Source organism: Zeus faber, assembly GCF_960531495.2.
Source record: "Zeus faber genome assembly, chromosome: 10".
NCBI lineage: Eukaryota > Metazoa > Chordata > Actinopteri > Zeiformes > Zeidae > Zeus > Zeus faber.
The window spans coordinates 25,276,051-25,288,806 of record NC_137199.1 but is presented as its reverse complement, the minus strand read 5'-3'; the positions used below and the strand labels follow the sequence as shown (position 1 = coordinate 25,288,806).

Here is a 12,756-nt window from a genome sequence, read left to right as displayed (position 1 = left end):
TGGCTCAGAACTGGGGGCCTGGCTGCTCATTCACAATTAAATCTACACACACTGAAACAGCCCAGGTTTAGAGGCATGTCACAATGGCTTGAATGCATAATCTGAGTGGTATTTTCAGCAAAAAGAAAAATTCAAAAACATGTTTTGGGGACCTAAGAGAGCTACATTAACGTGTGTAAAGAAGGAGCATAATAGGTCCCCTTTAAAGAATTAATGTGTCTTGGTTTTGAAAATACAGTGATGTGTGCAGTTCTAACGTTGGACAAGTACATTTACAGGATTTAGATTTGGAGTATTACATTCAATCTCAATTACATCAACACTTTTAGAAAGTTGAATTAGATAACTGTATTACTGTTTTATTTAGGGCATTGTATAAGACTTTTATGATATACAGTGCCTGTAGTAAACCAGTTTTAACCCATCTCAGTACTTATGGAATCGTCTCAAGGGATTGACGATTTAAACACATAACTGTGCAGAAATGAATGTCAACTCTGACCAGCTTCCATGGTTTGCTTTGTGGTGAAGAGGCCCCGAAAAGAGGAACAACAGAATAACTACTGAGGTCAAAAATAGATGAGATCATTGTTCTGTCAAATGTTGGTAAAAAAAAAAGTACAAGAAAAATGTCAGTGTGTTTTTGTGTTTTAAATAAATATTTGAATATCCGGATTTATAGAAACAATTTTTACACAACAAATATACACTTTCAACCAAATGACTGTGGTGCTACAGTAAAATGTTTACACAGTTTTTGCTTATATTGTACTCTATCCTCCCAAAATGTGTATGAAGTCAAAGTTGTTACCAACCTCTATTTGAAAAGACAGGAAACTAAAGTAGGGCATCCTTCTGTCATGTGGCTTTGCACCGCACCAGAACGAGTAACATGCAACACTCCTGCTCTTCTTGCCCACATACTGTTACCCCTTTTTTCCATTTTAATCTTAATTCTTTATTGCCAGTGCAGAGTCTGCATTGACTTCTGCCTCAGGTGCTGTCGCCATAAGTATCCCTAGGTCTCTAAAAATGTTATCTTTAAATGCCTCTCACTTCAAAAACAGCCTTTAAGGGGAGTATGAGTGAATATAAATCAGAATTGTATGTTGTAAGTACAGTTTGTACAGTTAGTACATAGTAATAATTCATATTTAAAACGTATAACCTATATACCCATAACAATAGTTTATCCTTGGCATAGTATCACATTTCAAATATTCTGTATATTTTCCTATATCTGATTATTTCTGCTTTCTGGTTTATTTTTATTATTTGGCTATTTGTATTATATGACATTGTATTATTGTTTGATTATTTCTTTATTTTTCTTTTTATTCAATTTTATTTATATTTGTATTCTGCATATTCAGACTGTTAAGCTTTTTTTTTTAAATGCTAGTTGTCTATTGAGAAATGCACCAAACCTCACCAGAACAAATTCCTAGTATATGTTAATGTCACTGGCAAGTCAAACATAATTCTATTATGTCCAGTTGAAGTGAAAATAATATAAAAATGGAGAAGGTAGCCGGCCCTCACATTTATATTCTCAGTGATTTTTGAACTCAGTCTCATCTGATTGTGTTTTGTCATATTACCCGACAAAGTGTGTTGTGAAAGTAGAGAACCTGTCTGAAGCCAGGGGGCTTAAAGGCACACAGCTACAAAAAACGAAACAGGAAAGAAAGAAACCCTGCAAAGCTTAAACCAGAAGACCAAAAAAAAACAAAAAAAAAAACAAAGCGAGTTTGCCTCTTTGGTTCCTGTGTGACCACGTGACTTCCTGTCTGCAAAGGTAGCCCTGATCCTCCCCTGTGTTTTGATCATCTCAGCACTGGAGGCTGCACCAACCAGAGTGACAGTGACAGAGTGACAGAGTTACCCCCCCATCGAGCCGAGGCCCGAGTTCCCTCCAGTCCGAGCCACCGTCTGGCCGCCGGGTTCCCGGCAGCAGCAGCAGCAGCAGCAACAGCAGCAGCAGCAGCAGCAACAGCAGCAGCAGCAGCAGCAGCAGCAGCAGCAGCAGCAACAGGGATGATGCTGAGGAGAAAACCCTCCAACGCCTCGGAGAAGGAGCAGGTGCAGACGCAGAAGAAGAAGGTAGAGTCTGATCTGAAAAGAATGTGACGATTGCGGAGCATGAAGCACATTGCACAGGCCACGGTGTGGGAGAAGATCCAACACTGTTTCACTGAACCGGTCTTCAACTCCACTGTTATTCTCAAAACACTTCTAAATGATGATATGCTTGCTCTAATGCTCTATGCTCCAATGACGCCTCATGTGCTGTTCTTCACTATATTTTTCAACTATCTGTACTTACATAAGCACTTAAGCGTATGCAGTTTCAGAGGCTTTTACTCCACTACATTTCAAACAAATACTGTATCTATCGCTTTTGTTTTGTTTTTCTGTCTGGGTTTATGTTATGTATTACATATTACACGTATTGTAGGCACTTATATCAGGTTATATCAGGGCACTGGATATGACAAGTACGTTTACTACTTTAAGTACATCTAAGATCAAGTATTTATATACTTTTACCAAAGTAGAAATGTCAGTGTGCTGCTTTTACTTTTACTAGAGTAATCTGTGTCAGGGCACACTCAGAGTACTTATTCCACCACTGTTGATGTAGTACACACACACACACACACACACACACACACACACACACAAGCATGCACGCACACACACACACACACACACATGCACACACACACACACACACACACACACAAATGAAACTTGAAGTTTGTTAGAATTTACATCTGGCGGAATCAATGTGAAGTGTCAGGTTCGAAGCGGGTTTTAAAACAGCTGCTGCAAGTTCCTTTTACACAGTGAGTCATCTTGCGGATGCACATGAGTCAGAATCTGCTCTGCTTCTCGTTCTCGGCCTCGACTCCTCCATTCAACGCCTGCGCCGCGTTTCTTTTTTCCCCTTGTTCGCTTTTTTGTGGTCTCAAGCCAACGTTTCTGTTACACATCTCACTACCTGGGTTGTTGTCCCAACACCGCTCGGAACGTCATCGCCGGCGTCTATACCGCTCCGCCAAAGGTCATTGTTCACCGTTTGGACCTTCGTTTTGAGAATCCGTAGAAAATTTGTTTTTTTGGGGAAGAGAACTGAAGAGTGACAAGTTCCGCATAATAAGTCACCGTGGATGCATTGTTGGATGGAGACACAGAAACACAGCAGAAAGCACCAAGGTTCAACTAGATATTAGAAATCATTGGCTGCTGACAGTTGCTCAAGCTGTGCTTCCTGTGGCTTTAACCAAGAATCAAGAAGGACGGCTCGAGATAAGACGATTTACTGGACAGCAAACCGTGATGACGTGCCAAAGTATATCTGCGATTTCCACACACGGTGGTGGAAACTGACAGAATCTACTGGAAGGTGATAAAGAACTTCTTGGCACTGGGGCCAACTGGCTGTGACTCCCAGTGACCTCCAAGACAAGTTTAAGCAAAGCGCTCACAGACACAGCTCAGTTTTTAAAGTCAAGATAAAAAGGGAAATAAACACCCATTAAAGTACCCGCGGACGATATTGGCACAGATTCATGACTTCTTTATCTAAGTACCGTTTGATAAATAGTTCATGCAAATGGGCGTCCTGTAAGTAATCCGAGAATAAATGGAAGGCTAATGTCTTGTACAATGGATCGTGTCCCAGAGTACATTGTCCGACTGTTTTCATGCTATAAATAATGGCATTTAAACCAATTCATTTGAATGGGGAGATTGGATTTTCTTTGACTTAGAAGGGGGCATGGGGAACGGGGGGGCTGCAGATACGTACAGTAAACTAAAACTAATAAAGGCAGGATACTGGTTTTGCTTTTTTTGTATTGAATCGTCAATGACATTCAAGCTTGGGTGTGACTAGGGATATAGGGTCATACTCTCAGTGTGAATTCCATTCATAGATACTATTTAACTGTATATAATATCCGTGTTTGCGCGCCTGTGTACCCATCAGCCAGTGCGGTAAACATTTCCACGGTAACAGCAAGCTCCACCAATCAGAGACGTCGCTGTGACACTTATATATAGATATATATAGATATATATATCTATATATAATATATAAAAATAATAGTTATATGTATATCCCCCCACTCCTCCCCGTAGTGGCATACTTTCATCATGTTAGTTTTAGTTTACTGTACGTATCTGCACCCCCGCCCCTCCCCCATGCCCCCTCGTCTAAGGAAATCTCAACATTCAAATGAATTGGTATAAATTTTGTTATGTACAGCACGAAAAAAGTCCGACACAATTCAATAAATTCATTTTTGTGGCCATGAGCAGGGAAAAAAAATGCAAGGCCGGGTTGCAACATACTGGTGTACTTGCAACTCACATGCTTCTGTTGGACTTTTTTTTTTCCTTTTCGTTAAATGCAATTCCCAATGTGCTTCCAGCTCAGCCTGCAGAGGTCCAGCAGCTTCAAGGACTTCATGAAGTCAAAGGCAACTTCTCCCACATTCGACAGGGAGTTGAGCTTTGATCAGCCCGTAAGTGACTCCCCTCCCTCCCTCACTTCACAAAAGCAGGGGGACACACAGGTGGTAGGGGAGTAAAATGGCAGGACATCCGTTTTGAAAAATATAAGTTCTCTATCTGTCATTGTGTTTGAAGTTCCTGGATCGTAATTCCCTTCAAAGTAGGAACACCATGGTTCCTCACTGGCGGCCATGGTGGCGTTTGAAAACACAACCCTTTCACCTCAGTATCACTCTGCTGTGCACACACACGCAAAGACCGGCCGGACTGGACTACCGGCTTTGGACGGTTACAGAAGCGTACAGTTTTGGTTTACGGAAAAAGACATCCCACAAAAATGTCTGTCGGGCCCTAGTTTAACGGTGCACAACAATACATCCATAACGGGGGAAATATTCGAAATTACTGACAAGCACTTTGCACGCCGTGCCCAGGAAGTCGGCAGACGGCTAAGACGAGGGTTTAGAAGCAGAAGAAGGAAGTGAGAAGGATGCATTGCAAAGCACTCAGACAGGATGTCCTGAGCGAGAGTCAAGTGGAGGAACCTCCGTCTGAGACAGGCGGAGCATTTACCAGAACTGATTGCCCCATGATAACAAAAGACGTTACCTTTTGCGCCAATCATCATTATAGAAGGAGTTTTTTTTCCTGCTCACCAGCGATTAGACCCAAGTGGTTCTGTATGTCTATACATGTGTGTGTGTGTTGTGCACGAGTAAAAAAAACAACAACATTTGCCAACATAAGTAATGACTAAAACAGCCTTTTCAGGTGGCAGAGAACATTTCAGAGGAGGAAGCTGTGAAAAGTGGAAGCAAGCTGGGAAAGAAATGGCGCAATGTCATCTCACGCACCATGACGCGTAAAACATCCAAGATGGTGCAGAAAGCCCTGGCGGAGGAGGGGGTAAGACGTGTTCTTACAGATTGACGTAAAGAGGATGATGTTGATATTTTTCCAACGTGCAAATTTTCTCGTGGTGTTCTCCTCAAACAGCCCCCCGTAAAACCAGAGGTGGAAAATCTGGGTTCCGAAACTAAAATTCCTCCCCGGGATTTTGAGTCGGCCGTGTGGATTTGCTCAGTGTCAGTGACCCAGAGGTCCAGAGGCAGATGAGTGAAAGCCTCTGATCAGTGCATGGGTGGAACATGAGCCCGACATGACTTCTACTTTCTGAACCTGGAGTTGTCCGCCCTAAAAAACGCACAAAATCTCAATGGTCGGAGGGGAGCTGTCTCAAAAGATGGGAAATGATGCCACCTAGTGGAAACACTGCAAAAACACCACAGCACCAGAGCCACTCGGTTCTCTTCAGTATTTGATCATACATAACTGTGCAGTGCTTCCCAAACTGGGGTCCGCAGCCCCCGAGCGTTCCTTGAAGTAAATGCATAGATAGATAGATAGATAGATAGATAGATAGATAGATAGATAGATAGATAGATAGATAGATAGATAGATAGATAGATAGATAGATAGATAGATATAAAAAACAATAGCCAGTAATACTTACAAACAATAGAAAAACAAAAAGGAAAAATTCCAATATCTGGGGAAAAAACTGAAATGTACAATAAACCTCACAGTTAACTGTACACAATAAGGTATGCCAGGATAACGGAAAATAAAGCATCCTGAAAGAGTAACTATTACACAATGAAATATACAAACCCCAATTCCAATGAAGTTGGGACGTAAATAAAACAGAATACAATGATTTGCAAATCCTTTTCAACCTATATTCGTTTGAATACACTACAAAGACAAAATATTTCATGTTCTAACTGATAAACTTTATTGTTTTTTTGCAAATATTCACTCATTTTGAATTTGATGCCTGCAACACGTTCCAAAGAAGCTGGGACAGGGGCAACAAAAGGTTGAGGAAGGTTGAGGAATGCTCAAAAAAAACCTGTTTGGAACATTCCACAGGTGAACAGGTTGATTGGAAACAGTTGAGTGTCATGATTGGGTATAAAAGGAGCATCCCCGGCTCAGGCTCAGTCGTTCACAAGCAAGGATGGGAAAGAATTCCACCTACAAAGCTTCAACAATTAGCGTCCTCAGTTCCCAAACGCTTATTGAGTGTTGTTAAAAGGAAAGGTGATGTAACACAGTGGTAAACATGCCCCTGTCCCAGCTTTTTTGGAACGTGGTGCAGGCATCAAATTCAAAATGAGTGAATATTTGCAAAAAAACAGTAAAGTTTATCAGTTTGAACATGAAATATCTTGTCTTTGTAGCGTATTCAATTGAATAAAGGTTGAAAAGGATTTGCAAATCATTGTATTCTGTTTTTATTTACGTTTTACACAACGTCCCGACTTCATTGGAATTGGGGTTTGTAAAACATGCCCATACCAATGTCGGTTTTAAATGTTCGATCAAATCTCCAAAATCTGAACCATACCGTGACCCTTTGTGTCCCCAGGGGGATAGCAGTGAGGAGTCTTCCCTTTCCCCCGTGGCCGACTGGCTCCCAGATCTCACTGCAGGACAAAGGACGTCTGTCTGCTCCTCTGGATCAGAGGACACCGTCTCCATCCCCGTGACCCGGCAGCTGTCCGGCAGTAAGTTGCTGTCGATGATACCCCTCCGCCAACACCCGGGCCCAGCCCCAAACTTTAAGTGTACATACCGAGGACTGCCTCAAGCCATTCCTCAAACTGAACAGTGCAGAAATGGACCGGGAGTTTGGGGCCAATAGAATAAAATTACATTTAAATCAAAATTTCTGAATTAGAGACAGCCAACATCCGGACCATTAAGTTATTTTATTTGCTGCTACTTTATTAGCTGTCCACGGACTCTGTCATATGATACCACCTCGCGTGCCAGGGAAATGAGATTAACGCGTCGAGCGTCCGAGGGCATTTGACTCGACGAGAACGCTTCATTCTGTATGTTTCATCGTGGCTGTCCAGGTGGCGACAGACAGAGCCTCGATAGCGGATACAGCCAGAGAGACAGCATGCGACTGGAGGAGAACGGCCTCGCCTACAATGGGCCCTTTTGTGGCCGTGCACTGGTCCATACAGACTTCACCCCGAGCCCCTACGATGTAGACTCGCTCAAACTGCAAGTAAGTTCCCCCTGGATCGAGCCTACGTGTCTTCCGGTTATGGAAATGTATTTGAAATGCGGGGAGGAAATACCTGGGCTTCACTGAGGAAAAGCGCTCCGTCAAATTGTGCATATTTTCTCCAGTGATGTCACCTCAAACATGCGGCGAGCGAGAGAGCCTCTGTGAAATCACCCCCCTCGTTTTAGTAATCCTCCCCTCCTCGCCTCAGAAAGGTGACATCATCCACATCATCGAGAAGCCCCCCGTCGGGACCTGGACGGGGAAGCTGAACACCAAAGTGGGCTCCTTCAAGTTCATCTACGTCAACATCCTGCCCGAGGAGAGCCCGCCGGTCAGGAGGAGACACGGCCCCGGCCGGAGCCGCCGGGACAAGACCAAACCTCAGACCCTGGAGGAGGTGCTGGACGGCATCGGCCTCGCTGTAAGCTTCTGATTCCAGAGTTGTATTATTTGTTCCCCCTTTTTTTTTGTATTTTTTTTTTCAGCCATGCAAGCAGATACGATGCCCTGTGAGAAGATGAGATGAGCTTGTCTTTCAATGCCTTCCCTCTTCCACGCTCCAGGAGCTTGGTTCCCTGCTCTCCATGCACGGATTCCAGAGCCTGGAAGACTTGGGAGGGCTGAAGGAGTCTCACCTGAACGAGCTCAACATCACCGACCCTGAGCAGCGGAGCAAGATCCTCAACGCCGCTCAGCTCCTGAGAGACTGTACGCTCACACCTTCATGTTCCACACATTCACAGATGACAATACTTGGCTCGCCGCCAGCTGGCTTAACGATCCCGATCATTTCGGGAAATAAATGAATCACACATATATCGAGGACTCTGAACAATGCAGTTAACTTATAGCCGTCGTTACCTTCTCGTTCAGTATTTTATGGCGCTTAACTGTCCAGCTCCGGCGTGGCATCTCCGGTTGTTCCCGGAGGAGCGCTGTGTCCGGGGCGTATGGTCTGTTTAATGTTCGTGTTTTTGTTTTTCTTTGCTTCGAGGCCTCAGGTAATTGGCTGCTCCGCTCACAGTTTTGCAGTTATGTTCGCTGCCTTGTTGGTTAGCTTTGCACTCAAAGCAAATAATTTCTGAGCTTGTCCAACAGAGGATAAGGTGTGATTTTGACACCGCTCTGTAGCGATGCTTTGAATGCAGCTTATGGATCCCATCCCATTAACCCCGGAGTAAGCTGCCCTCACAAGCTTTGTCGTGTAAATTACAGTCACAGACTGACTCTGATCTCATTAGCGCCACAATATTGCCATAACCTACGGAAAACAGCTGGAAAGTAATGTTGCTCTATAGGACTAAACAAAAAAATTGTGTACTAGAAAAGCTGGTTCATTTAAAATGTATACACACGTACTTGCATGACACACTGTAGTATCCCTCAAAAGGCTTCAAAGGGACTTGAAAAATGATGAAGATATGTACATATAATCTTTTCCATACTAATTAAAAATATTTTTTACATTATATTTTTTATTAGATATATATGCATATTGATACCGAAATGATATTAGGCCTATATACACGTCTATTATTTTTTTATTTTTCAAATCCTTCCAAAAACAATTCTCATTTTCCTTTTAAGGCCTGGATAAATTCTGGGATATTATGTCATGCAAATACCTAGCGTGTAGCGCTGTTCTGTTTCCAACTGTGTTGTCTGCCGTTCCATTTAACCGAAGGTGAGTCCGATTCGGAGGTGGAGGAGGACACGTCTGAGGACAAGAAGCCAAGGGACTCGGGCTGTTTCGAGAGCACGGAGAACCTGGCCAAAGACGGCGGATGTGAGGGTCCGACGGCGGAGGATGAATTTGGCCGTGAGGAATCACAGGAAGCAGGGGGGCTCCAGGTGGACCCTCTCCAGGAACAACTACAGGACCTGACCGTGCACAAGGGTTCTTGAGGGAACACACACAAGAGAAAGAAAAACAAAAAAAATATCCAAGCACTGGGAACTTCACCGAATTCTCAGATCCTCAAACTTCGGCTGAACTGCATGTAAAGCCATCAACAGGGTTCTGTAGGTTCATTACACACCTAAAAGTGAGAGTAGTCAACGTGATGAAGGGAAATGCCCACGGCGAGGTGGAAAACTATTTTTATTCCATCACTTCTTTGGGCTGGGATTTCACATTTTCCACGTCTTCAGAGACCTGGACTTAGCAAGAACGAAGTCTTCAATGTCCCGAAATGTCTTAAAGCGGGACATGGGTCACAGGCACATGCAACTTCTTTTATGGATGAACTGGGACGTCATCTGCTCTCCCTGCTGAGAGCTGCATGACAGTGTAAGATGAGAAATGTATTTGTATTATTTTAATGTGCAACTAAAGAAAAACTGAAATACGATCGTGTAAGATAGACAGATAGATAGATACAGTAGACAGACAGACAGACAGATACTTTATTCAACATTGCTGAATAATAACTATAATAATAATAAACAAGTTTTCCATATTTAGTAATGTCAGTGTTACATCTCAGTTTGGATGTACATAGATGCCGCAGTCATCAAGTATATTTGCCTTGTCCTGACTGACACTGCATGCTGTTTCAAAGAACATTTCAATTCGATTTATTTTCCAACTTGTTGTGAACTTGTCGATTTTGCTGTAAATACAAATAATACTTTTGCGGTTGTTTTATCTTTTGTGTCGACGTTGTGTGTGTGCACTTCTGGAGCTGGATTGCGCTATTTGTTTTTTTCGTATGTAATTTGTTCTCTTGTAACAGTGGTTTTGGTCTAAATGAGACGACCTGACAAAATAAAGCTTTCAAAAAGACTCCAAATGAGTTTCATTATTTTTATCCTAATAATACCTCAGGCTGTTGAAGGAATTCCCCGATCAAGATGACAATGATAAAAAAAAATATATATATATATATATATATATAATTAAAAGGCGAGACTTTCGATAATAAGACAATATTGTTTATTTACCAGACACATCAATCATGTAAAAAGAAGTGAAGTAAATTGAATGTACGTTGAATCACAGTGTTATTACTAAACAAAGTGAACATAAATAAGACTTCCATCAACCGTACTGTGTAGGTTTACATGACTGATCAGACGGATCAATCAACCCATCAGGTCTAAGCCGTGTCACGTCATGATCCAAATGAGGAGATAAAAATGTTTGCAAAAAAGCTGACTTTCCCTAACTCATATTGGTGTCATACAACCCCTCAGTATTTTGGAACTGTAATCCTACGGAGCTCATATACATAACATAATGACCAACAGTCTCAGACAATTTGCTTAAAAAAAAAACAACAAAAAAAACCAAAACACCCTCCTACGCCAATTCAACATAAATATGATACATTTTGTGAGTAATCGATCACATACATTCTGATTTCCCTGTGACAGTAAAGCGATGAAGTCGACTGAAACCATCAACGGATACTCTCAAAAAAATAAAATGAAAAAAAAATGTTAAATAAACTTTCAATGCCTAAAAGTCAAGCGATCAAGCAATATCCACGGGTTCTGAAACGCTCCAAGCGGAGTCAATTCCGTTATTTAGGCAGAAAAGACGAAATTGCTTTCCTCTGGGGTCTCAGGGTCGAGTCAGGAAAAAAATACTGTAGTTAAACTGGAATATCTACACAGGTATATTTGACAAGCATTACCTATTTCTTGCATACGGCACAATGACAAACACAAACTTGCTATTAACTTCAATCCCTATAACATACAGAATCTTCGTTGACTTCCTCCCTCCTCGGCGGGCGCACGTTTCCGTGTTATTTGTTAATATAGAGCCTGGACGGATGCTGCGCTCCATTCCATGCGGCACCTGAAAAAACACTGATGTTTTCAGCAGTTGCTGCCTGGGCATCGGACGACTCTCATCATCTCTGGGAAAATAGACGGTATCGGGGAGTAGAGGGGATTTACTGTCTTGATCGTCGGACGAAGGGAAGAACACCGAAAAAAACCCGACATTTAATTCCCTCTATAGATTACATCTCTTGTGTGGATTGCTGGAGAATATGATTATAAACAAATGTATTAACACTGACGACCATTATATGTATATAAAAAAAATTAATAAAAAAAAAAAATGTCCGACACCTACTTAAACTACATACACTTCAATAAAACTGCTCGGCTTCTACTTTCACTTCTTCTCGTCAAATCGGTAATTGGTAGTGTTATAAAAAAAATGGAAACGGGCGTGGTCGGACTGGACTCGCGGGGCTTCTCCTTCGTGGAGCGTCCGTGTTGCACGGGGCGATTACAACTGTTATTTAAGGCACTGTTACTAGTGACTAGTATCAACAGCAATCAGGCCCTCGCTTACACACACGTTTAGACGCCCGCCGAAGCGGTCGCCTTTCAAAACGCGTCACCAGCACACTTTTGCCAAACGGTGTGAGAGCACCGACGCCCCGCCACGTTATAGACTGTATAAAAACGGAATCACAGCGGTCGACGTTGATCGAAATTAAGAAAGGAGAAAGAGGTTGTCGAGAACAACGGTATTAAAATGCAGCAGTATCAGAACGGAAGGTAGAGTTTGGACTTTTACAGGATGGGTTTTTGGAGATATTGCTTAATATCTCAGCCTCTAGACATCATAGTGTACTGACAGACATATGCTTACTAGTGTGTGTGTTAGTGTGTGTGTGTGTTAGTGTGTGTATGTTAGTGTGTGTGTGTTTCCACATGAGTCCAAGAGCTGCTGTTCGAGACTTCCCACCATTGCATAGGGCATGTGAATGTGTGCACTGGAGAGGGGAAAAAAAAACAAAAACCCAACAAGTGAACTTACGTATTCTAGACAATACATGTGTCCAGGGAAGAAATATTGTCTTTGTTAGACACTTGCAATCCTAATGGTATATTTGAACTGGCCTCTTACGATAAAAGTCATCACAGCTATAATAAATAACGTTAAAGTATCATTGTCAATCAGAGTCAGCCCATGGACGACCTGTTGGGATGTTGTACGCTCGGAGCATTTCTCTCTCTCTTTTTTTTTTAAACAGTTATTCCAGAGATTTTCCCCCTTCCCCGTTTCTTTTTGCATGCAATGCTCGGGGGATTGAGGAAGCTGCTGGATTTTCCGTTATATGACACTCCTTCTCTTTGTCATTGACTGTCAGTCCAACAACTCTGCGGCTGCCGCTTAGGGAGAC

The 12,756-nt window shown here is 42.4% G+C and overlaps 1 protein-coding gene across 2 annotated transcripts; it reads left to right on the top strand.

Moving 5' to 3' along the window:
- Positions 1 to 1,868: 1,868 nt before the first annotated feature.
- Positions 1,869 to 10,369, top strand: sash3 (SAM and SH3 domain containing 3). Of its 2 annotated transcripts, none has more exons than XM_080008354.1 (8): positions 1,869 to 2,103; positions 4,440 to 4,532; positions 5,293 to 5,427; positions 6,953 to 7,091; positions 7,446 to 7,603; positions 7,815 to 8,027; positions 8,170 to 8,314; positions 9,291 to 10,369. In XM_080008354.1, the coding sequence occupies exons 1-8, from the start codon at positions 2,038 to 2,040 to the stop codon at positions 9,509 to 9,511; spliced, it is 1,170 nt and encodes a 389-aa protein (XP_079864480.1). In that variant the 5' UTR covers positions 1,869 to 2,037; the 3' UTR covers positions 9,512 to 10,369. The 2 variants fall into 2 exon arrangements, with proteins under 2 accessions (XP_079864480.1, XP_079864479.1); XM_080008353.1 differs by having other exon boundaries at positions 5,284 to 5,427.
- Positions 10,370 to 12,756: the final 2,387 nt, after the last annotated feature.